Here is a 25,361-nt window from a genome sequence, read left to right as displayed (position 1 = left end):
ACATGCGCTTACTATCACACTCCAAAGGTAGTCCAAAAGGCATTTAATGAAATGGCGGCACTCCAGTTCACCTTGCTTCTGAAAATTTCGTCAGGCAATCTCTGACAAGAAAGTAATGGCAAGCGTGTTTTGGGATCAAAAATGAGTTCTTCTCGTTGAATTTTTTAGGAGCATAATCAACGTTGATCGTTATTGTGAAACGTTAAAAAAACTTCAAAGAGCGAGACAAAACAAGCGAAAAGAGAGGAACAAGGAATAGATATAACCCTGATCTGGCGCCCAGTGTTTTTCATCTCTTCCTTTACCTAAAGCAACATTTGGCCGGAAAACGCTTCACGACCGACGAGGAAGTCCAGGAAGAGTTGTCAAGCTGGTTACGGACCGCAGCGGGAGATTTTTATTTATTTGTGAAAAACAGTGATTCCAATAACATATACAATTACAATTAATCATATACCTATGAGTACATTAATCTAATATATACATTTGATAAATCAGTTGCGATGTATCATTGTGTTATAAAAAAATGCTTATTCTAATCTTGAATTCGTTCATAGACATATGAATATTAGTAGACCTGCCCTAAGTGATGAAAAGCGTATTATCCCCACTCCCCATACCGGTTCCATTGGAGCCGGCTGTGCTCGCGTATGGCCTCAAGTGAAATTTGAAAACGTGACGTCATCATTCTTGTGCGAACTATGGTCGAGGCATCATCGGTTCATTTTACGAAATAACACGGCAAAATGTTGACTTGTACTATGAAAACTTGTAAAAATAGATGTGAAAAAGAGAATAAACCCAATTGTCGTATTACATTCCATGTATATGCATTATTTTACTTTATTTTAAGCATATTCACATCGTATAATATGAATCAGTTGTTACTATCACATCGAGAAACGTCTGGACGCGAAACACAAAGCTGGTTGGTTGCTGGGAAGTAAATTATGAACATTTATAAAAGTGTCTTAACTAAATACTTAAACGAAATATTCGACTCTGAAAATAGAACCGAATTTTTTTGCCGAATTTGGACTTCGCAAATTTGTTCATAACGTGGCGAGTAATTTGCGCTCCCATGTAAAAATGTCTATTCATTCAAAAGCAGATTTTACTTTTAAGAAGTAAATGGTGATATTATAATGCGAGATACCTATTTACTGTCAGATTGATTTATTGACGAATCACAGTCAGCTTCACTCCCTTCGTTCTTCAACAGTTGATTTTACCCCTCGCCATTATCTTCTCGTCTATTAATTCCTATGTCTGTGAATTCGTTGAGGTTTGACTGAAACTGTCTCTGAAGAAAGTTGGTTTAAAAATGTAGTCATCCTCCCCAGAGGCAAAGGGATGACTCAAGAAGTGCGTTGAACTGGCCGGGAATTATGTAGAAAAATAGTGTACAAAAACAATGCCATGTACAAATTGTGTGTGAGTAAAATTGTCCTAATTTTTAAAACGAAAACGGTCTTTAACTTTTGGACAACCCTCGTAGTTGAAAACACAATAAAATAATAGTTAAAGGGGGCTTATAATGGTACGTCTACATTTGCGAACTTACGCGAACCGAGCCACGAATTACGGGAAAGGAACGAAGCAACTGCAAGCGGCCTTTCGCGCCATTTGCGGTTGCTTCGTTCCTTTCCCATAAGTTGAGGTTCAGTTCGGCTCGCATATGTACACGTAGCATAATGTTCTTCAAGCTTGGTAAATGGCGTGTTTTAAAACAATTTATGTATTTTAATGAAACTTTAAAAAAAACTCACTAAAAAAAAAACTCGTTAAAAAAATTCTGTAACAAAAAAAACTCCTTAAAAAAATCTCGTTAAAAAAAATTTCAATTATACATGATATCTGTAGATATGTAGTAATATTATTCATTATTATTGATATAAAATTATTTTATTTTTAACTTACCACCATCATGAATTTCTTCATATTGTATTTCACTTTCGGATTGCTGATCTGCATCTGCATTCATTCCCTCCTAGAAGAAGATAAAATCGAGCTTCATTACTTGACAACACCTGACAGCAATATTAATGTCACACAATTAGTAACAGAAACAAGAGAACAAATTATTATAAACATTATATTAAAAAAAAAAAAAAAAAAAAAAAACATAAGAAAAAGATAGATGTAATGTGCTTGCCAAACATTTTTTGACTGAGCGTGGCAACGACCTTTTTGCATTTTGTCTGTCTGTAAATTTTTTTGTACATTCCGTTTCTGTTTCAATATGGTGGACGTTTTAATGGTTCAATAAAGATTGTTTTTCCAAATGTGAAATCGTTGTTTATTTGGACGTTCTTATTCGCATTTTTTTCAATATTATCGTACCACCTGCCCAAAGAAAGATAAAAAAGAATTGTCATTGAGATAGTGACGTTTATGTGGAAAAATTGTATAATTTCTTATTTAGAATAAAAAATGTTACTTATAATATACAGTTTATAAGTAAGTAGGTAGTTATTTAAGTACCTACTTACAAATCTTATTTTATGAAAGGAAATTAGGGTTTTAATTTATTAACCTTTTGAACGCGTTTATGTATACCTGTACGCGGTACATATTTTCAAATACCTATGCACGCAATTAAATATCAAATTATAGCATTCTGGCATGATTTATTGGACTATATAGACAGAACAGATTATTCTCCACAATATGAAAACAAATCCTCGTGTGTCAACACTCTTAGATGTTTATAAAAACAAAAACATAAAACTTCATACAAAGACGTACCGTATCTTTTGAATGTGGTCCCGCCATTCACTCGGCGTGTGTGTACTTAGGTGATAGACACAAGTGGGACACCATTAGCACTTATCATTTTTAGTTATGAAAAGTTGTGAATGACATACTAGTACTAACGCCATCCGTTGACAAAAATGTAAACTAAAGGACTAAAAGGCGCGAAGAGGCGCACTTGATTATCGATCTTTTTTATGAAATACAATTTTATTTTTGAGAAATTCTTGTAGATGTCAGCATCGTGATAGTTCTACGAATATCCAAGTGAGCAAGAAATACATTTATGACGAAAGAGCGCTGGAATATCGGGCGTCAAAGTTTCCGTATCAACTGTTGATACAGCCGCGTGTGAGTATAGACTTTTTGCCGTAACAACAGTTGATACGGCCGCGTGCAAAGAGTTAAATAAGAAAAAATTAGAAACATACTTTTTATTTTCCTCAGGGCCTATGTCACCTTTGAGGATGTTGTGTGGAGGGTCTTTTTAAGGAAAGGAGGAGAGGATGTTCTGGGAAGGAAAAAGGTATGAGCGGTGGGTCAGTGCGTCCTGAAGTAGTGGGTGGAAGAATCCATACCACCCTTGCTAAGTTACCGGCCGTAGCTTGTCACTTGTGACTTATAGCAGAGGTGTTGGTTATCCAATAAAGGGTTGCCGGGGCGCCGATACCTATGGGCGAGTGCCTCCCAAATTACCTGACATAGTTGATAATAACAAAGCGTTATTTACCTCACTATCCTCCTTCCCGTACAAAGTGCTGGGGTGATGCAGAACCCGGATGATGCTCCCATCCTCAGCCTGCTCCATGAGGAAGGTTCCCTCCTCCAGCTCGATGCTCGAACTGTCGTGCTCGTCCAGAATCTCCATGTGACTGATGACGTAATTGTCACTGCCTTTGAAAATAATCAAAAATAAAATTATTTGCTCAATTTTATATGGAGCAGATTAGCGATTTATTTATTTAGATATTTTTTCTCTGCAAGTTTTTGGAAGGTTATACTCATCAATGTAATATATCATCGAAGAAGAATATAATACTAATCAATCTAAATGAAACATGAAACAGAACAAGACAAAGAAAATAAAAAGATAACAGTAAGCACTAGGAATCGAACCCAGGATATCTTGTCTTACCGGGAGAGTGTCTTAAGGTGATGCACTACGTCGTGTAATATTTTAAATTGAGCCGCTATCAATAACAACCCTTACGTAGATGGCGATAAGGTTTAAATTCCCGCTTAACACCATCCGCCTGTTTTGATTTATGCAAGAAAAAAACATGGCCAAAAAGTACCTTTTATTTTATTTGGTGGATGTTCAGGCATAAATATTTAATTGTTTTTCAATAATTTTATAAATAACTTAATTTGCCACATTATTCAATAAAATCACAACCAAAAATGGGTTAGTAAGTAGGAGATTTTGAACTTAAAAGCAGTTTTTATAGGCCTTTACATTATTTTTTTCTGGGCTTATAAAAAGACTTATATAAAAAAATACTCGATTATTTCAAAGGCCAAGATGTATTCTACTCGCGGTATTTATTTAAAGCATCTGAAACATTTCTAGGTGACCAAATTTTCAAACCAAAAACACATGATTTTGCATTACTACGTATGGCATCGCCTTAACCACGCGACCATTGAAGCCTAGTTATTAAATGTCATATTTGTCAAACTCATATTTCAAATTCAGAATTAACAATATCATCTTGTAACTATTTTTTTAAAATGATCACAACCTTCTAATGAATTGGTTTGTAACCTAGATTTTGTTAATGATTACTGTAACCAAATACCCTATAATATTAATAATACGTCCAACTCCAGCAAAATGGAGGCAATATCAACAACTCTAGCCGCTAGAGGGAGCTAGTGTAACATGCCGACATTTCTTTCAATGGCGGTAAATTGAATTTATTTGGTGTTCAGTGGCGGTGTTTTGCACTTATATTTTATCAATATTGATTAAAAAATGTACAAAAATGTTTCAAAAAGTAGGTACCCTGGTTCAGTTTACGAACAAACAACAAAAACACTCCAAAGTCGTTTTTCAAGATGCCAAAAAACGTTGACAGGTTATAGTCGGTGAAATGATTTAGTTACATCCAAGCAACAAATAAAATCTTCTTGATTACGTTAAACATGGATTACATCATGTAAATATAATTATAATATTTTTAAGGTTAATTCAGCAAAGCTGTGTTATTTTGTGTTAAAGTTGAATTTATGTCAAAGTTGATGTTTAAAACACATTATTTTATTAGAGCGCCCCTGTCTGTACAGTGTAAAGGCGGGGGAGCTATGTCATCACTTGGTTGGGAAGCCTTGTGAGGAGGGTTAAGATAGGGGCTGTAGAAAAGAATGTATTAATGCAAGTCTTGAAGAGGCCCAGATTATATGAAAGCAGAAAAACAGAAATTCATGTGTATTGAATTATCGAATATATTAACCCTTAGAAGACTAGCAGATTTTGCATGAATTGCCCGCCTGAAACGGCTAGATTTTCGTAAATTACATTTCATACTCACTCCAGGTTTGAAATATTATTTAGCTGTACCTAAAGATTTTACAATGTTTTAATTTATTTTACGGTATTCTTTAATATTGTAAAATTAGTTTGGTTCACTTAATATTATATTTTTACTGGGTTATTTTGTGTTAAATGGAATGTAAATAAAAAATATTACCTTCAAATGACAAAATCCCGGAATGGAACACTCACAGATTGTTTATTTATTGTCAAGTCGTAAAAATTTCTTTTTTCACACAAAAAATGAACCTTTGGCAATCAAGTTATTAAATTTTACGATGAGTTTTATCTACACAGTAATTATAATAAATGTTTTCGTACAATGCAGAAAAATATTTGGCCAACACGCATACACTTGCGCAAGGCCACTTGTCGGCATTAGAAAGGGTGACCACAAGATTGTACAGCGCGACGGGCTCTTTTAATTATTAAAACTTTTCTACAGTATGATATATACGAAAACATGTAGTGGGGCACAAGGCAACTTGACAACAGTAACACCAATAACGTGTCTGAACTCGACGTTTAGGATTTAGCGACGAATTTTTGCATACGTGACACTCCCGATAAAATGATTTTCTCTTAGAATTTGAAGATGGTGGAACGTATTATTATTATTATTAACGTATTATTATTATTGTTAGTACATATTATTGGAGGGATCTTCATCTAAGCGTTCAAAATCTCCAATTTCACTATCTCCATTTTGTTCTGAAGCTTCCTCTAAGCTCTCCAAATGTTCAGGAATATAATCTTCATCATCACTCATCGAAAAATCAGAATCGCAATCTATCACAAAGTTTTCAATGACGTCTTCATTCATTTTAAGGATTAGAAATCAAATTTAAATAGTTACAACAAACACTCAAATATACAAAACAATAAAATGATCTTAAATTCACAAATAATACGTACAATATAATAATAAATACGAACGAAACACTTCATAAAAGTAAATATTAACACAGAAACACTCCGAGAGTAATAAAAAAACGGACACCCTAATATAACAATAAACAGTGTCCAGCAGAACGCGACACTCACACGGCGAAAGGACAACTAAGACTGTATGCGTGCGCTGAAGATAAGAATCAAGTGAAGAGTGATACAACGTACTTAAAAGTTCTGTTAAAAAAAAACTATACGTAAAAAGGAGAATCTGTCAAAAGAATGTGGTAGAAAATAAACAACTCAATGCAAAACATTTTTAACCTCGAAGTTTTACTGTTAAATTTACTAAATATTTAGCGATGAACATGACAAATGTTCAAAACTACACTTGTAGTGAGCCGTTCTCTAGGAGAACTTTTCTTCCACTACGATTGTAGTTGGCCGTCTCCTTGGGGTTAAATGTATTGATATATACATTAATATTATTACTATTCTACCATACCACCAAAGACAGAGTTGATGGCCACTTTAATATTTTGAGAACTTGGGACTCTTGTCAAATTTTTAAATTAAAATTTTCGACATTTCACATAAAATCCATTTAAATGTATGAGCGAAAACCAAAGCGCACAACTCATACCGCTAGGAGGCGCTAGTGAAGCATGTTTCCATCAGAATGTATGGGAAACGTCAGAAGTTGGAGGTATTGTTAATATTATAGGGTATTTGCTATGACACTATCTGGGTCTTCTTAGATCTTCAGATAGACCAGGGCTTCCCTAACTGTGAGTCGCGACGCGCCGGGGCGCCGCGGGATCATCCCAGGGGCGTCGTGAGGCAATCTTTATAGCGAGAATATCGTTCCATTAGCACTGCAGCGTTAAGGGTTTTATTACCGTTTGCGACATCATACTTGTGTGAGACAGGTTTCTCTGCAGTTGCAGTAATTAAGAATAAGTACAGATCAAAAATAAATTTAGAGGCAGAGACGAGAGTGGCGATTTCGAAACTTCAACCTCGTTTTGAGAAACTATGCTCAGAAAAGCAAGCACATCCTTCTCATTAATACCAAAGAAAAAAATTGCTTTTTTATCTTTTTTGTTTGCTTCCATTTTTGTTTTTATGTTGTGTTCTTTATTTTCTAATAAAAAATTAAGATACTATTTGGAGTTTTTCTGACAAATTGTTATTAGGTAACGTACCCATACTACGTGACCCGTTCAGGGGGGGGGGCTTCAAAAATTTGGCAACTTCCCAAGGGCGTCACAGTTGAAAAAAGTTTGGGAAGCCCTGAGATAGACACACTTATGACGGGTTGTTTCGGAGAATTTGAATAATTCATCAAATTTCAACGTTCATTTACGGGTTTTGTGAAAGTCCTATTCAAATTCTGTTTATATATCATTATAGGCTAGTTGCTTGACAGAACTGAAATAATAACAGAACTTAAAAATATCTTTCACAGAACTTGAAAATTAACATTGAAATTTGATGAATTGTTCAAATTCTCCGAAACAACCCGTCCTTAATTTTAATATTCTCCTGACGAAGGAAGGGTGCTTCCGAAACCGGTAGAGTGCAATTAAAATTAAAGTGGTCTAAAACAAATTTATATCTTTTATTGTAGACACACTTTTATTAAAAAGTAAGACTTTGTAAAAACACTGGACATTGATTTTATTCTTCATTATTATTGATATTACATTTATTAGAAGATTAGTAGCAAAAGTAGAGTTGATATTTCTTTCAAAGGTGTACGAACACAAAGGACGCGGGTTTCGGCTTTCTGATTAGTCGGCGCGTAGGCGGCCGTAAACGTTTGAGAATGCACATAGTGAAGGCAGATTCAGATTTATGTACGCGCGTAGCGGCACCGATAAGCTTTACCGGAATGAATTCTTAATTCCTACTCGCCGGTTAGCGACTTATTTTGCTGAGCAGGAAGGTAGTGTAAAAATGAACAACCTGTTAATTGCCGCCATTTTCAACAAATCGCCAGTCTAGAATAAAAGAAACATTCTACACATGTTATATTTCTTAATTTCAAGAAAGGATTCTAAAGAAATTAAAAAATCTTCGTCTGACGAGCTCGACATTTTGTTGAAACTGTCAGGCTATCGCGCAGGTGCCGCAGATTTTACCCGCGTTCTATGTGTCCACAACTCGGCGCCGACTACCGCTGACGAACTCACGCACTGAGCACCGATAATATGAAAGCCGAAACGACCTTAAACCATGACAGTAAGGGAGACAACGATTTCTATGAGATCATATGAGTCATGTAATTTCTATACCCGCTATATCAACTTTCATTGATTTGGAGAAAACCGCAAAAAACTGTCACATCTCTAGCGTACATAAGTAATTGCATTACAATTTTTTATATAATGAATTGGAATAATAAAATTTCGAAAAGCATTTATTTTTCTATATATGTCTAGCAATAATTAAGTAATATCGATAAATAAAATGGATAAAGCGGATTTTGATACTCACTTCATATTTATATTCGTGATATAGAGGCTTTTGAAAGTCAACTGAGCTGACATAGCGGGTTTAGAAACACACGCGTAGATCATTTTGACACACGAGCGTGGCGTCAGAGCGGCGGCCATATTGTATTTTGGCAAAATAACTGCTTGTGATTGGTTGAATCCGATATAGCGCGTTTTGATAGTAACTTTCTGTATGATATAGCGGATTTGGTTTCTTACTTGTAGTTTTAACATGGTTTTTAGTCATGATAAGGAGGGTTTTGAAACTCAATTTTAGGCTCCTCTTGTTGCTCGCAAAAATGTGAACAAGATGTCATACTCAGATCATTTTGTCAAAAAATCGGATAATGCGGGTATAGAAATTATAGGATTCATATGAACTGTTCGGAAAAAAAGTTGTTTCGGATAATAGCGGTTTGTTCCCAAAAATGAACAAAGGGGTTAAAAAAATAGACTTTACCTTCATCTTCTATATGATCCAATTCCCCGGTAGAATCCTCATTATAATCTAACGTTTCTAACGGATATTCTTCCGACTGTATTTGCATATCCTCCTGGCTGATTTGTTCGTCTCCTTGCGATATTTGCATGTCTTCGCTCATCTGGATATCATGCTTCATATTATCTTCGTCCGTTTGATGACTCAAGTCCGTTTGCAGGTCCTGGGACGTGTCTAGTTCGGTGCCTTGCAGCAGAGTCAAATCTTTAATATTGGCTTGCGGCGTTTCTGGTTGAAGATCGTCTGTTGCTGCGACCGCGGTTTCTTGCGGCTTTTTTACAGCCAGTACGAGTTTAGGTTTCAGTAAGATTGATTCGCTGGTGGGTTCCAGCTTCGGTTTGGTTACGAGTAATGATGGATTCGTTACCTGGAAAGATTAAAATTTCCTATTAATGACGGAGAAAAGGGGGGAATTTCAAAATTGCCATCTGAAAACGAAAATAAAACTGAGATTTTAAGCAAAAAATAAAAAAAAAATATTTCGGTGGTATGTTCCTGTGCCTATGTGTAACACGGGTTCAAAGTGCTCTAGAATTGAAGTGTGCTTTGATTTAAAAAAAAAAAAATGGAATTGGCCGTGGGAACGATTCAGACAAGCGCCTAAACGTAAGACCTACTGAAATAATTTTTATTTTAATTCGTTAATTAATAATTCTATATTTGAAATGTGTATTTCTTTTGTTAAATTTTTGTCAGATGTCGAAATATTTCATGTTTACTATCGGTGTTTATTAGAAAGGTAAATTTCTGATTATCTTTTGAAAGGCAATGAAGCAAATATTTTTTTTATAAATATGTACTTTCAGCTTCACAAATCCTGCAATTATAATATCCCGTGATATTTATAATGTTTAAACTTCGGTTTTAAAAACTGGAAAATTCACACTAAACTTGCGTAAAGAAATTGTGTTTAATTTATTTGTATAATTTTACATAAGTTACATTCAAGTAACCTAAATATAATTAAAAAAAAAAAAACAAAATAATATATAAGATATTTGTGGTGCACATTCCAGTGTGGTAGATACTATCAGTATCGCCCTGGTGAAAGCCTGAAGATCAGAATCCAAGCATTGCTTGAAATGGCTCTAGCGATGTTCATATTAAAACAGATCTGAATCATCTTTCCAATCTTCCACTTTCTCATCTCCTTCCCCTCCCCACACCCTCCAGTCTCACAACACATCCCAATTGGGTACTTTCACAGTTTTTTATGATTACGATTATTTTTATATTACTGTCAAAATAACACGTTCGTGAATATGGCGATGTTGACGTCACACCGGCCAACGTCAGTGACAGCCGTCTTATTAGCCAGCAGCATTTTCTATGTCATAATGACGTTGTAGCCAGTTAGAACAGTTTCGGAATGTGTGGCTTACGATCGTTTTTAAAATTGATAAATTTAAATGAAAATATTAAAATTACCCATTTTCAGTAGGACGATCGGAATCATAAAAACAAACTTTAAGGACGGGTTGTTTTGGAGAATTTAAGTTAATTTCCAAGTTCTGTGATAGATTTGTTAAAGTTCTGTTATTATTTCAGTTCTGTCAAGCAACTAGCCTATACTAATATAATAACATAACTTGAATAGGGCTATTGCAGAACCCGAAAACGAATGTTGAAATTTGATGAATTGTTCAAATTCTCCGAAACAACCCGTCCTTTATCTTCAGTACATTTTTAATGGTATTCATAGTTAGTGAAAATATCTCATTGGGGTTGCCTTAGTCCCACTGGCTCCTGGGAAGTTGGGACTAAATAAATAAATAAATAATATATAAAAACAAATTCAACTTACACTGCTTTCGTCCTTAATAAGTTTCAATACAACGGGCGGCGGTTTATTCAACGGCTTTTGCAACGCAATCTTCTTCCCTTGCCGACTCAAAATAACGACATTCGGCGGCAGAGAACGGATCTTCTTCATTGCGCTTGAAATCTTCACATCGTCAATTCCCACGATACCTCCGGCGGGCGGATTGGAGATATTATTCGGCGCCAGCACCTGCAGAGGTGACTTGATAAGATTTTTCGACGATATATTAATAAGTTTTTTGTCAGTTTCAGCTTTAATAGTGGACAATTTGGAGGGTTCGATTTTGACGGGGGTGTCAGACGTGAATGATTCGTATTCCAATTCATAGCTCGTTAATGTCTTTTTGAACTGGGTGAGAAGCTCGGTTTTGATTTCTTCCATCCTGAAATAGAAAAGTTAGAATAAGTATAACAAGAGTTGGGTTTTTATGCATGCAGAAGTGTTGCGCCCGGTAATATTGGTTAAATTAATATGGTTTTCGGTGTTTAGTTTTAGTGTACCGGATACTACAAACTTTTAAGCACATCCCCGTTGTCTCTATTAATATTATTGGGGTTTTTGTGGCTAGGGGGGCAATTAGCAATGTGCTTAAGGGAGGCAATTAGCAATATCCATTAAAAAAAACTGCTCAAATTCATTGTTCAAATATAATTGTTTTAATATTTGGACATGTAATCACTTTTGATTTGGGGCTCGGTTAAATTGAAGTCATCTTTAAATTGTACAGGTTTTTCCAATAAGAGGTGTTATTTTGAATAGCCCGCTATTTCGGGAGATGTTACTTTTGAAGCTGTCATTTTTTGACATTTGACAAGTAGAAACGACGCCATTGATAAAAATGGAACGATATACGCTTCAACAATGCATTGAAATTATTAAAATTCACTTGAGTGAATCAAATGCAAATCATCTTGAGTGATGAGGCCCATTTCCACCTCGGTGGCTTCGTCAACAAGCAAAATTGTCGCATCTGGGGCTCGGAAAACCCAAGAGTTATTGTTGAAAAGCCTCTCTATTCTCACGTGTGACTGTTTGGTGCGGTTTATGGTCCAGCGGAGTCATTGGACCTTACTTTTTCGAAAATGAGGCTGGAGCAACAGTTACGGTGAATGGATTGCGCTATCGGGATATGATTAATGATTTTTTATGGCCGGGATTGGATGGTATTGATCTGGACAACGTTTACTTTCAACAAGACGGCGCCACGTGCCACACAAGCAACGAAACCATTGATCTTTTACGATTGAATATCAAAATAACACCTCTTATTGGAAAACCCTGTATATAACAAAGTCACTATCCGCGTCTGTCTGTTTGTGCGCTTAATTTTTCTAAACTACGAAACAGATTTTTGGTTTTTACTATCATTTAAGGAATTTATTCTAGAAGGTTTATACATATATAGATAATAAATGCATATTATATGTATAGAAAGTAGAGAAAAGTCGAGTAACACCAGGTACATGTCAGGTAGATGATGAATAAATTACCTGAACTGCATTTCGTCATACTCCTGAAAAAGACGGTAGCACTTCTTGCAGATGATGTGCGAATGAATATCCTTGTCGATGGTTTTCTTGACTATCTCCGATATGGTCTCGTGCAGCAACTTGCTGGAAGACGGCAGCTTGTTCTGGATACGAAGAAATTAAAATTATATTTAATAAATGATAAACACACTTTGTAATACAATCAATTCTGCTTAATTGGTACACCGGTTTATCGCGACGTCTAATTTTTTAAAATTATATTTTGGTAGCAGTAGCGCTAGCGGTCACTTGATACTGGACTGTGGTTTGACAAATGAATGAAATAAAACAATAATAACTTTGTTCATAACCACAAATTTATTTAATTTATTACGATATACAAAGTTAAACTGATTCTTCAGATAACTTCATTTTGTACCCTTGCGAAACCGGTTGGTCGCAATAAATTAAATAAATTCCTGGTTATAAACGAAGTTATTATTGTTGAGCTGGAAGTCAAACTAATAATGATAACTTATTTTATTCAATAAATAGGCAGGTCTATTTATTCTGATATTGGTGTCACCGACTTGATCTACCATTCGCTACAGCGTCACATAATATTTTCCTGGAGCTCTTTTCATCGATCATCCGGACATATCAAAGCTATCTAAGTGTCGCTTTTTATTTATTTATAGAGCGGAGACGGTTTACATGTAGTTCCCGTAAGCACTTAGGTCATAGGCCCATTGTGCTCATCTCCCATTTTACCTCATTCCTATAACCCTTGGGACGTTCTAAGACCCAAACAGTCCCAAATGCCGTGCGCGCATTATACTCTCCTAAGACCATATTTGTCCCAGAACGACCGCACATTATTAAAATGCATATATCTCCCTTCCTCTCATCTAAAAATGAATTATTTCTTTTATGTCAGAAAGGGAACGAAATAATGCTTGTTATCGTCTTTGAAAAAATGGAAGCTTGTAGAAGGTTCGATCCGTGCAAATCAACAACGTCTCAAGGGTTAACAGTCACCCGGTCCCTTTTATAAAGTTCAGCAGGGTTGTCATTGGATATGTGGCTATATCTTCTGGCTCCACAATGTGTCTTCCCAAGTCTAGTAATATAAGATTTGTAACAAGGTGTGTGTGCATCACTTTACTTACATTGCATCTATGGTCTTGGTGTGTGGGACCTTTAAGTACCTACACATTGTCATTTTGCTATTGGTCAAATTGACAGCCCTGGAATTCTGACTTGGAGAGTTGCCAAACCTGAGGGAGCAAGGATCTGTGATTTGCATTGGAAGTAGTCGCCATTCTTTGATCACCAGCCCAGAGCAGCGGGCATTTCCTCTTGCCTGAGGTTCGACGAAAACATTCACCAATTTTTGGGAGCATCAGCTCTGCGTATGGAGCATTGACCATTGGATTGATGGAATCGGATGGCATCTGCCGATCCTGATTGGTTAAGAGGGACCCTTTTGGAGACCAGCAGCGTGAGGCTGTTTTGCATTGGACTACAATATTATTTTTTGGATAAATTATAAACTGGAGTTGCTGTGAAGAACCGGAATCTACTACTTCGCATCAAGAACGAACTGGTATCTCACCTTCGTTTACCTATGCAAGCCCTTTGCCAGACAGATTATATAGTAGGATGCTAATTAATTTCTTCTTTATTATGTCTTTTTTGTAGTAATACATTTTTAGTATTCTTAAATATTTTTTTATTTCTAGATAATAAACCCATCCTTACTTTTATTTGTTGCCACTTAATCCCACGGTAACAATCTCTCCTCTCCAATCCCCCTTGGTTCCCTGAAGGCCCCACAAGAGAAAAGAGCCTCATCTCTCCTCTCCATTCCCCTTTGGTTCCGTGAAGGCTCCACAAGGAAAGAGTTCACAGAGGTGGCCTCATCTCTCCTCTCCAATCCCCCTTGGTTCCCTGAAGGCCCCACAAGAGAAGAGAGCCTCATCTCTCCCCTCCATTCCCCTTTGGTTCCGTGAAGGCTCCACAAGGAAAGAGTTCACAGAGGTGGCCTCATCTCTCCTCTCCAATCCCCCTTGGTTCCCTGAAAGCCCCACAAGAGAAGAGAGCCTCATCTCTCCCCTCCATTCCCCTTTGGTTCCGTGAAGGCTCCACAAGGAAAGAGTTCACAGAGGTGGCCTCATCTCTCCTCTCCAATCCCCCTTGGTTCCCTGAAGGCCCCACAAGAGAAGAGAGCCTCATCTCTCCCCTCCATTCCCCTTTGGTTCCGTGAAGGCTCCACAAGGAAAGAGTTCACAGAGGTGGCCTCATCTCTCCTCTCCAATCCCCCTTGGTTCCCTGAAGGTCCCACAAGAGAAGAGAGCCTCATCTCTCCCCTCCATTCCCCTTTGGTTCCGTGAAGGCTCCACAAGGAAAGAGTTCACAGAGGTGGCCTCATCTCTCCTCTCCAATCCCCCTTGGTTCCCTGAAGGCCCCACAAGAGAAGAGAGCCTCATCTCTCCCCTCCATTCCCCTTTGGTTCCGTGAAGGCTCCACAAGGAAAGAGTTCACAGAGGTGGCCTCATCTCTTCTCTCCACTCCTCCTTGGTTCACTGAAGGTCCACGTCTCTTTTTAAAACTTGTTCTTTATGCTTACACCAGCCTTGCATTCTTTTCGTATCTCCGCCTGGTAACAATACAATTTTAACTCAGGGGCCTCATACATCAGCCCAACAATTCCCAAATTGGGCATGCCTTACTGCCCTTCCTCTCGCTGGATCCGAGCAGTTGGCACTCTTGCGAAGAAGGCCAAGTCTTCATTTTTTAATCTTATCTATAATGCTCGCTTACCAGGTCACTGAAGATCCGTACAGCATTTCTGATGGACACCCCCGCTCTGCTGTTGCAAATGAAGCAGTGAATATTGTTCTTGGCGTCACAGTCCGACATCCTGAAGAAATAGACAGAAAAGGTTAATTCTTTGAGTGGATCAAGGATTTTAAATTAAGATAGTTAAATAAAGATAGTTGCCAATAAAAATGTGCGGTGAAAAAATGAAGACAATGTTAGTAGTTCTTATTCGAAGTATGATACAGTTAAAGTGACCGAGGGGAATAGGGTCCCATTAGCTCAGTTGGTAGAGCACTGTCCCGGAAAGACAAGGGTCCTGGGTTCGAGTCCCAGATGTGACCGTTTCCTTTTCTGATTTTTCTGTTTCAGATTTTCGTTTAGAAATCACTAATATTGTCTTCAATATTTAAATTTTAAATTAATTTTGTGATTGCTAATGGAGAAGAAATTTTGTACAAGAAACTTAGGGTCAGTACATTGTCTAAACAAATCTGTAGAAATTGATAATCTGTTCACGAAAGAATATATTATTATCTTCGGTTAAACAGTTGATTTTTTTTCGCTCGCCGGTGAGTGCTCTAATATCTCTAATATGTGCTGGAATGTTTTGCGATAGGCTTACATATAACCTTTATGCTTTGAAAACTGTACCCACCCACTCAAGCGATTTTTGGAATATTTGCAAGTTTCCAAAAACTTTTTAAGTAATCACTTGTCGCAATGTGCCAAATTTATAGAACCTAAAATTATAGAAAAATGGCAAAATCTAGGCGGATTCAATGGCTTTAAGTAAGCAGTTCATGTATTTCAATATTAATATTTTGAGGAATGATATTAATTAAATAATATGGTAAATGTATATATATATACAATCAATCGCTCGAGTGGATAAATGTATATATATATAAGTAAATAATAATAATAAATAGTAAGTAAGTAAATAAATTAGGTAGATAATAATTAAAGTAAATAATAATACATGAATGAAGTAGATAATAATAAGAAGTAAATAATAATAACAATAAGTAAATAGTATGATTGCCGACGCAACGACCATTTGCAATCGGATTTTCTGTGTCTGCAAGCCGAATGCAAAAGCCAACCGAGCGTGTGGGTACGTCCACTGGATCGGCGATCCGTATGAAGGCATCGGAATAGTTGCCTCTCCAAGAATTGGCGTTGGCATTACCGATGGTCTGATGCGTGCAGTTTGTCCGGTGCGGATCAGTAGATTCACTTGTATGACTAACTATACAAAGAAATCTAAAATTCCTACACCAAACTCGAGAGCTAGTTCTCTTCATCATTGGTGTACAAATACTAAAAAACATATTTTTTCACTATTCTGTTCTAATGCCATTCACTATGCATTTTTGTAACAATATTATAATATTTTTTTTATACATTATAGTTGCGGGTGAGGTTTTAAAATTGAATAGCCTTAAATGTGTACCCTTCACCCCCCTTTGCCCCTTGTCCCCTTTCCTTCATCCGAGCCAAAGACAAGGAGCATTGTTATCGTTGCATCTTACCGCGAACATTCGTGTCATCTTGAATACCCGCAGATGTTGAATTCAGCTGTGACTGTTTTTGGAGCACACATCGTCCAGTGAAACGTTTTTTACCCGCGAGCAGTGAATGTCACTGTTTTTTTTTTTTTTTTTTTTTCATGTTCTCCGTAAAACGGTTATTCACCAATACATTATGGAGAAGATTACAAATTAGACAAAAAGTATAGCAAAACACATAAAAAGGTCAGTTTCACTACTTTGTGACATAGGTCAAAAGATAATTGTTAAACTGCCTGTAGGTTACGTTAAAAATGTCGATGGTCAATGCAGACTCGTTGAGCAGTTCAGTCGCTCTGTTGACTGGGGCGTTCTGATAGGCAGAAGTCCTCGCTTTTGGAGCATAAAAAAGGGTATGGGACCTTCCACGAGTATACTTGTCTGGGACATATAAGTTAATCTCTTTCAAAATAGGTGGATTATGTATAGTTCCAGAGATTATCTTAAAAAAATGTTTTCCTAAAAATATTTTTCGGCGGGCTTCTAATGTATTAAGATCGAGCATTCCTGCTAAGAATAAGGATGGATACAGGAAAGGGTAGTACATATATTCCCTCATATATAGGTAACGCATGAATCTCTTTTGTACTTTTTCTATTTCGAGAATATGGTTTTGCTCAGAAGGGGCCCAAATAATGGAGCTATATTCCAAGATACTGCGAACAAGTGCTTCATACGTTCTTCGGATTTGTTTTGTGTTAAGTGAGCGAATGTTAAAAAAGGGGAATTGCCCCTTAATTGTAAGCTTAAGCTGATAAGTGTAAATAAAGGAACCAGCGGCTTATGGAGGACGAGACCAGGGTAAGTCTTTGGCCTTTCCCAATCATTTCCTCTTGCAAACACTAAGGCAAATTCAATTCGTTTTTGTTTGTCTTAGTCTTTATCGCACCACCGCATCCAACCCCGCACAATTGCGAACGAAGGATTCGCGCACCACCACGTTATATATTTTAAAAGAATAAATTGTGAAAATTTTTACTTTTTTCCAAATAAAAAAACCACTGGTGCAATCCATCGTTTATGAAGCAGATACTTACCTTTAGAAAGTTTTTATCTGTGAATGCCAAAATTAATTTTCATTCAACGGCATTCTAAAAACACCCTATAACTGGCTTATATAACTAACTAACGAACCATCACGCCGTTCTCCACAGGGGTAGGCAGAGAGGATGGACCGCCAAGCAACTCGGTCTTGGCACACACCCCTTGCCTCATTCGCATTCATACATCGTTTCTTACATACTCTTGTATTATTCTGACTCAAGTATCTGATTCACTTGATCGTGCCATGTCTTCCTCGGGCGTCCCCGACTTCTGCTAACATTCAGATTTGCGTCATATATTATCCTTAGCGAGTCGATGATCATTTAATTGAAAATCATTTAATACTTTTTGTACTTATTTTTATAATTTTTTAGTTATTCTATACTTTATCCCATTTTACACTTCATACTCGTAAATTTATGTTAATGACACATGTTGTGCCGTATATATTGAAATTAATATTTTTTGAAAACAATTTTTGAATATTTTTTCCTGTAGGGTATTTATTCTGGTTTACGTAGAAATAATAAAACCAGTTTTGGTATAAATACTATTATAGTTGTATAAGTATAATAAATTAAGTATATAATATAAATACTATTATAGTTGTAAAAGTACTATTCTGGAGAAACATTATAATTTATTTATTTTATTGATACATGATTTAGAGCAGTGATTCCCAAAGTGGTCTATATCGACCCCCAGGGGTCTATGACAACCTGCAAGGGGTCTACGTCAGCGAAAAAAAAAATTGAGGGTCCATGAAATGAAAATGGGGGTCCACGATAGTGGATCTCAACATACACTAATAGTACCTATTTACTTACATTACTTATAATATTAAGACATATACACTATTTATAAAAGTACCTATGAAGTAAAAAAATTATTATATATGTTTATAAAATTGTGTAAGTTGTAGGATGTAGGCATTCGCTTTGTGGTTGCAATACATTTTGAACTTGTAAAAACCTGCACATAATGATATACCAGTATCATCTTGTTACAAGCATACGCGCAGTAAAAAATCTTGTCAATTTTTGTCTCAGAGCTTCGCAAGAACTTTGACAACAAACACTAAAGGTGAATCAATATTTCATGTTTTGAAGGATTACTCCATTGAAAAAGCAATCCCTTTATCAAATATAATGTCAGTAGCTACAGATGGAGCACCTGCCATGGTTGGACGTTATCGTGGATTTATTATTTAAAACAAAATGTGCCAGGGGTGTTAGCAATACATTGTGTCATCCATCGATAACATTTAGTTGCTAAAAATTTGAGTGTTAGATTACATGAATCTCTTCAATTAGTCATTGATGCAGTAAACCGAATCCGAAGCAACGCGTTGAATACGCGGTTATTTGCGCAGTTGTGTGAAGAAAATGACGAACACTTTCATCAATTACTCCTTCACACTGAAGTACGCTGGCTGTCGAAAGGCTTATGTTTGACAAGATTTTTTGCACTTTTTGAGACTATTTTAGAATTTCTGGATACTAAAGATAACATTTTAAAAGACAATTTAATGAAGTGGAAAACAGACATTGCCTATTTAACAGATTTGTTTACAAAATTTAATATGGTTAATTTGCAGTTACAAGGCGACAGTCTAAATTTGATTAAAACAAAGTCCATCTTATCAGCGTTTCTTGCCAGAGTTAAACTAATGAAGCAAAATATTGGACGGGGCGAATTTTCCCAGTTCCCCAATTTGTCACAGACAAACTGCCAGGAAGACGACGTTTCAACCTACGTTCAACATTTAAATGCCCTCTATTCAGATTTTGAAACTAGGTTTGAGGATGTTTTGACTATGGTAATACCACCGTGGTTAATTTACATAGAAGAAACGAATGTCATAAAACAAGAGGAACTGACTGAAATAAGTAGAAACAAAGAACTTAAGGTTTGGTTTAAGCACGGATATCAGCACTTCTGGCTGCAAAAAAACATACCCGTTACTTATCCCTTATTATGGAATTTTTTTTTTATTATTATTATTATTACATTTATTACATACAAGATATACAAATATAAAAGGAAGCTTTGACTGTCCAACTAGGAAGTTTCCCGTTTTAGGACAGTCAAATTGGCAGGTTGCGTGTACATAATTCCAGGTAGGTACATGTAAAATATAAAATAAAATTAAAATATAACATATTAAGAACATAGTAAGAAAGAAAAATAGAAAGATAATATATTTTTTTAGGAAAATACAATTTAGCAGTAATGAACAATAAAATCCAGATAGGTACATGTAAAATATAAAATAAAAATATAATATATCAATGTAAGAAAGAAAAATAAAAATTTTTTTTTTAGGTAAATACAAAATACAAAATCGAGGAAATCAACTCAGACTACGTTTTTTAATAATTTTTCGGAATCTGTCCTACCTAAGTCTAATAAACATTTAGTAATTTTAGTACCGAAGGCTGATAATTCACATAGTTTAAATTGAGAGGGGATTTTGTTGTATATTTTTGGTCCCAGGTATGAGAAAACTTTTTGATAAGCCGCAGTATTGCTAGTTGGAATAGAAAGGTCGTTTCTGCTCTTACTTCTGGTGTGATGATTATGATCGACTGTTATCGTTTTGTTTTTATTTTTGTGGACGCAGATTGTTATTTTTTTTATGTAACACTGTCGAACATCAAGCACATTAAACTCCTTGAAGAGAGCGTCGCTCGAGTATCTGAAGGGTTTCTTCATAATGACGCGTAGAATGGATTTCTGTGCCTTCAGTAGCGGGTATAATATTGTTAATCCTGTTCCACCCCATCCAATGCAACCGTAGGTTATGACGGAGTTACAGAGCCCGTAGTATATTTTTTTAATGTCTTGAGTTTTTATAATTTCCCGCAATGCTATAAATATATAAATAAGCTTGCGCACTTTATTAGCTGTGTTTTCAATTTGTTGTTTCCATTTAAGATGGTTATCCACTATTATACCTAAATATTTAATAGATTTAACACATTCAAGGGTTTCGCATTTACAAGTATGGTTATTATTTCCAAGGCTACACTTAATATTATGTATTGTGAGGTGATGAGGTGTTTTGGGTTGACCTGCAAGGGTAGCGCTAAATGTGAGATATTTTGTTTTTTGTATGTTTAGTGTAAGCAAATTACTGTCTAGCCACTGTTTTACTCTGTTTATACCTGTGTTCGCAAGGTGGTGTGTTTCTATCCAATCATCTCCTTCAAACAAAATAACTGTATCGTCAGCGAACGTGATAATTTTGCCACCAATGTGTTGGTTACAAAGTTCGTTTATGTATATAATAAAGAGAAGGGGCCCAAGTGTACTTCCTTGTGGTACCCCAAAAGTGTATTTTAGTGAAGTGCTAATAGCCTCGTTAATTCTGGTTTGTTGAAATCTATTAGATATATAACTTTCTATCCATTGAAAAGCTTTTCCCTTTATTCCTATATTTCTAAGTCTCTGTAAAAGAATTTTATGAGATATAGTGTCAAATGCCTTGGCCAGGTCCAGGAAAAGGGCAATAGTTTTCTTGCCATGGTTCATATTCCCTGCAATAGTTTCAGTGAGACATGCGATGGCATCATCCGTTCCCTTACCCGACCGAAAGCCGTATTGGTTAGGACTTAGAATGTTATGTTTCTCCACATATTCGTTTAACCTAGTTTTGAAAAGCTTTTCAATGACTTTGGATATCGCGCTTAATAGTGATATTGGCCTATAGTTTTCTACAAGAGATTTAGGTCCACTTTTGTGAATTGGGACAATTATTGATTTTTTGAAGTGATCAGGAAATATTCCTGATGCAAAACTTAAGTTGTAAATATATGATAGCGGAGCAGAAATCTGATTTTTATTTTTTTTTAGTATTTGTGTATTTAGACTATCTGGACCCTTTGCATGTGTAGTATTAAGGCCGTTGATTATTTTTAAGACCTCTTCTACAGTAGTTGGTTTAATATTAAATGAAAAAGATTGTTCCTTTGTTTCAATTGTCGATGCTAAAGAGTCTTCCGTTTTCTGGGTTTCTAATAAAATTTTTTTTGCTAGATTTGATCCAACAGATGCAAAATATTGATTAGTATGACATGCAATTGATTGATTGTCAGTTATAATCAAATTTCCGGTATTTAATTCAGTTACAGATGCATTGGTATTTCTTTTACTTTTAGTTATGTCTCTGACAACATTCCACATGTTTTTGCTGGAATTATCCTTATCAAGTAAGAATTTATAATAACGCTCTTTACATTTGCGAATAACGGTTTTGCAAATATTACGGTAACGGTAATAGTTTTGCTGTTTAGTATCGTTCAATGGGTCTCGTTTAGCTATTTTATGAAGGTGATTTCTTTTGTGTATAGATTTAACAATGCCGTTGGTAATCCATGGTGTGAGATGTATTTTACTATATGGAATGCGTTTAGTTATTGTGTGTTTTGTTATGAATGTATTAATTTCATTAATAAAATAGTTTAGAGCATTGTTAACTTCAGTCTCTTTATAAACATATTCCCAATTTTTATTATTAAGATCATTTAATAAAGCCTCATAATCGATAATCTGTTTGTGATTAATTTTATGTTTTTTGGGTGTTGAGTTTGGGATACTGATTGCAGTGGTGTAATGATCAGTGATTGTATTATGTATTACAAATGCATTTGAATTTGTTATATTTCTGGTATATATATGATCCAAACATGAGCTAGAGCTACCTTGTACCCTAGTTGGAGAATTAATATTGGAAATAAAGTTACTTTCAGCCATAGCACATAAGTAGTCGTCGGACTGCCTATGCAATACTTCTCCTATAGTATTTATATTCATGTCCCCGATCAGTACATATTGTGCATAATCCTTAGTTTTTTTTAACTCACCAATAAGATTTTCCAGGAAATCTTGGATGTCATTGAACGATGGTGATCGGTAGATAGCTAGGATACCTAAATTTTCATTAATGTTGATTTTTAAACAATTACACTGATTTATGTTTATTTCTTGTACTAAGGAATTTAATGTGTTGTCGATATATACTACTACTCCGCTATTTTGGTTAATATGCGATGTTGTATGGTATTCGTTATAGCCTGAAATTTGTTTGGCTATGTATGAATCATTTAACCTGCATTCAGTGAGAATTAGTACATGGAACTTTACCACAGCTTTTATTTTTTCCAAAAATATAAGAAAATCATCCAAGTTTCCCATCGTTCTAATATTTTGATGAACAATATTAATCCTATTAGATTCCCAATTAAATTGCATAATTTTGTTAATGTTTTCAAAAATTATTTCAGTATTTGGCACTAAGATACTATCGATTTCATGTTGAAGATCGTTTATTACCATTAGAATTCAAAAATTAATTGTTGTTTTCTGGGTAAAGTTATAAAACAGTATTTTATTATCATATAAATACTTGTAGTACGAAATATGTAGCGACAAAACTGTAAACAAAATGATGTAATTAGGAAAATTAAAATATATATGAGTAAGAAATAATATCTGAAATAAAATCCAGGAAATAAATAACGTATGTAGTTGGTGTGTGGCATTTTCTCTTTCAAAAGACAGTAAAAAGTAGTATAAGTATGAAAAATACGTAATATCTGGGTTATATAAAATATGTTGATTAGAGTTCTCTTTTGCCGAATTATTAGTAATATTACTAATAAATCAAATAATAATCTTATAATAAGTGTAGTTACCATTCTAGAGAGAATAAAGATTAAAATTAAAGTTAAAATTAAAATTAGGATTAAAATTGTTCCAGTACAAATTGGAGTTATGCAAAAACCTAGGTGTTCATATAATATAGTGCTGTTATGTAATAGAGTATGAAATGGCGATATAAAGCGGTAGTCAGTAGTTTTATCACGATAATCAGAATAAAGAGCAGGTAGTCAGAGCTTCGGTATAGCTTGTTCTGAGTCTATTAATATTGGTCGAGAAGAGTCATCTTTTTTCATGTAGATTAGACCTGCTTTCGTCCAGACGTACCTATATTTACATTCCGTCGCACGTTGGCGAGCTAGATACCAAAGCCGTTTGCCTTTAGACGTGAGGAGTTCTGAGACGTATATGGGTGTAATTGGGCCAGACAATCCGATTGTTCCCGTGTTTAGTTTGTCCCCAATATTTTCGCAAGACCTATTATATTTTTTTATAGCATTAAGGAGTTCCTCTTTTAACGGTATTGAATTAAAGTTAATTACCACTGACCTAGGTTTAACTGCTGGAGGAATATTTTTGTTTCTTTGTGATACTCTATATATATTATAAATATCATTTGTATTTAGTTGGCAGTCTACTATTTTACTGGTGTTGAATATAATGTCTTTTAAGGTTTGTGATGTTTCCTCTTTGAATTCTGGAAGCCCTCGAAGTTCAAACAAGTATTGTTGATTCGTCTGTTCCTGTTTTCTTGGTCAATCTCGATCGCTATTATTCTTTTTTCTAGGTCTTCATTTCGTTCTGTCAAGAGACAAATTTTTATTTCATTTTCTTTATTTTTTTCGCTTTTTTTTTCTAAGACCTCAAGTCTTGAATTTAAGGCTGAGTTTACTTGTTCATGTAGTTTTTCCAAATTATTTATTCGATATTTTAAATCTTCTTGCTGTTGAGATATGTTTTGAATGGTTTTTAATATTTCATTATTTTGGAGCAGGATTGCATCGTATTTTTTTCCAACAGATTCATTAACTGAGTCTTTGAAATTTGCGAATTCAGTTAAAAATAGATCGATTGTCAGATTACTAGTGCCATCTGTGGTTGTTGGTGGTAAGTTCACACTGGCGTATGATGAGGCGGCAATTGTAGATTTTGGTGTTGATGAAGGTTGTTTATTAGGTTTCTCGATAGATGTCAGTTCTAGATTTTTTTCAGACGTATTTTTTTTGGAGTTTTTTTGTGTTTTTGTGCAAAGTTTGCAGCGCCACTGTAAAATCTTAGTTCCTCGCCGTGGGGTCTCTGCGATATCAGCACAAATGAAGTGGTAATTATCGTCGCAGATACAACATGAGATGAAGTCTGACGGGGTGTCAATGTTTTTTTTACAGATGGAGCATAGTGTAATCATTTTAAAGGTAAGATTTGAGATTTTCACGGCCAAAAGTATTTTTGTTATTTGTTTTTGGGGTGTTATGCCGTGTTGCGCTAACTCCTTCTTTAGCCAACGTTTCGGACAGCATTGCAGTGTCCATCATCAGGGCAGATGTGTAATTTGAGGTTGTGTAAAAATGTGAGCTTATGTATGAGGTTGTGATACCGTGTTGCCAGCTCCAACCCTCTGAGCTAACATTAACGAATTATTTTTTTTATTTTTTATTTATTTAAAGTGGTTTTCTTCGTTTAGCTCTGGTGTAGCCGTCAATTACCGGATACCAAGAACTATTGAGCTTAGCTCCATCGTCTCTATTAATGTTTACGGGATTTTTATGTATTTCAATGGCCTCCGTAATCAGCCGTGCTCTATA

The 25,361-nt window shown here is 35.5% G+C and overlaps 1 protein-coding gene across 1 annotated transcript in view; it reads right to left on the bottom strand.

Moving 5' to 3' along the window:
* The window catches only part of LOC149409520 (uncharacterized), a 56,874-nt gene that overhangs the window by 24,586 nt on the left and 6,927 nt on the right, over positions 1-25,361 (bottom strand). Inside the window, exons 2-7 of the mRNA XM_089649605.1 lie at positions 15,287-15,386; positions 12,485-12,627; positions 10,977-11,376; positions 9,134-9,539; positions 3,485-3,648; positions 1,921-1,990 (exon numbers count right to left, since the gene is read on the bottom strand). Coding sequence (XP_089505731.1) covers positions 1,921-1,990; positions 3,485-3,648; positions 9,134-9,539; positions 10,977-11,376; positions 12,485-12,627; positions 15,287-15,385 — 1,282 coding nt within the window. The 5' untranslated portion in view covers position 15,386. The remainder of the gene's footprint in view (positions 1-1,920; positions 1,991-3,484; positions 3,649-9,133; positions 9,540-10,976; positions 11,377-12,484; positions 12,628-15,286; positions 15,387-25,361) is intronic.

The sequence above is a fragment of the Hesperophylax consimilis genome, chromosome 30, assembly GCF_061612785.1.
Source record: "Hesperophylax consimilis isolate HC1 chromosome 30, BYU_Hcon_1.0, whole genome shotgun sequence".
NCBI classification, from domain to species: domain Eukaryota; kingdom Metazoa; phylum Arthropoda; class Insecta; order Trichoptera; family Limnephilidae; genus Hesperophylax; species Hesperophylax consimilis.
Note: the sequence above shows the minus strand (reverse complement) of the source record. Positions and strands in the feature narration are given on the sequence as shown.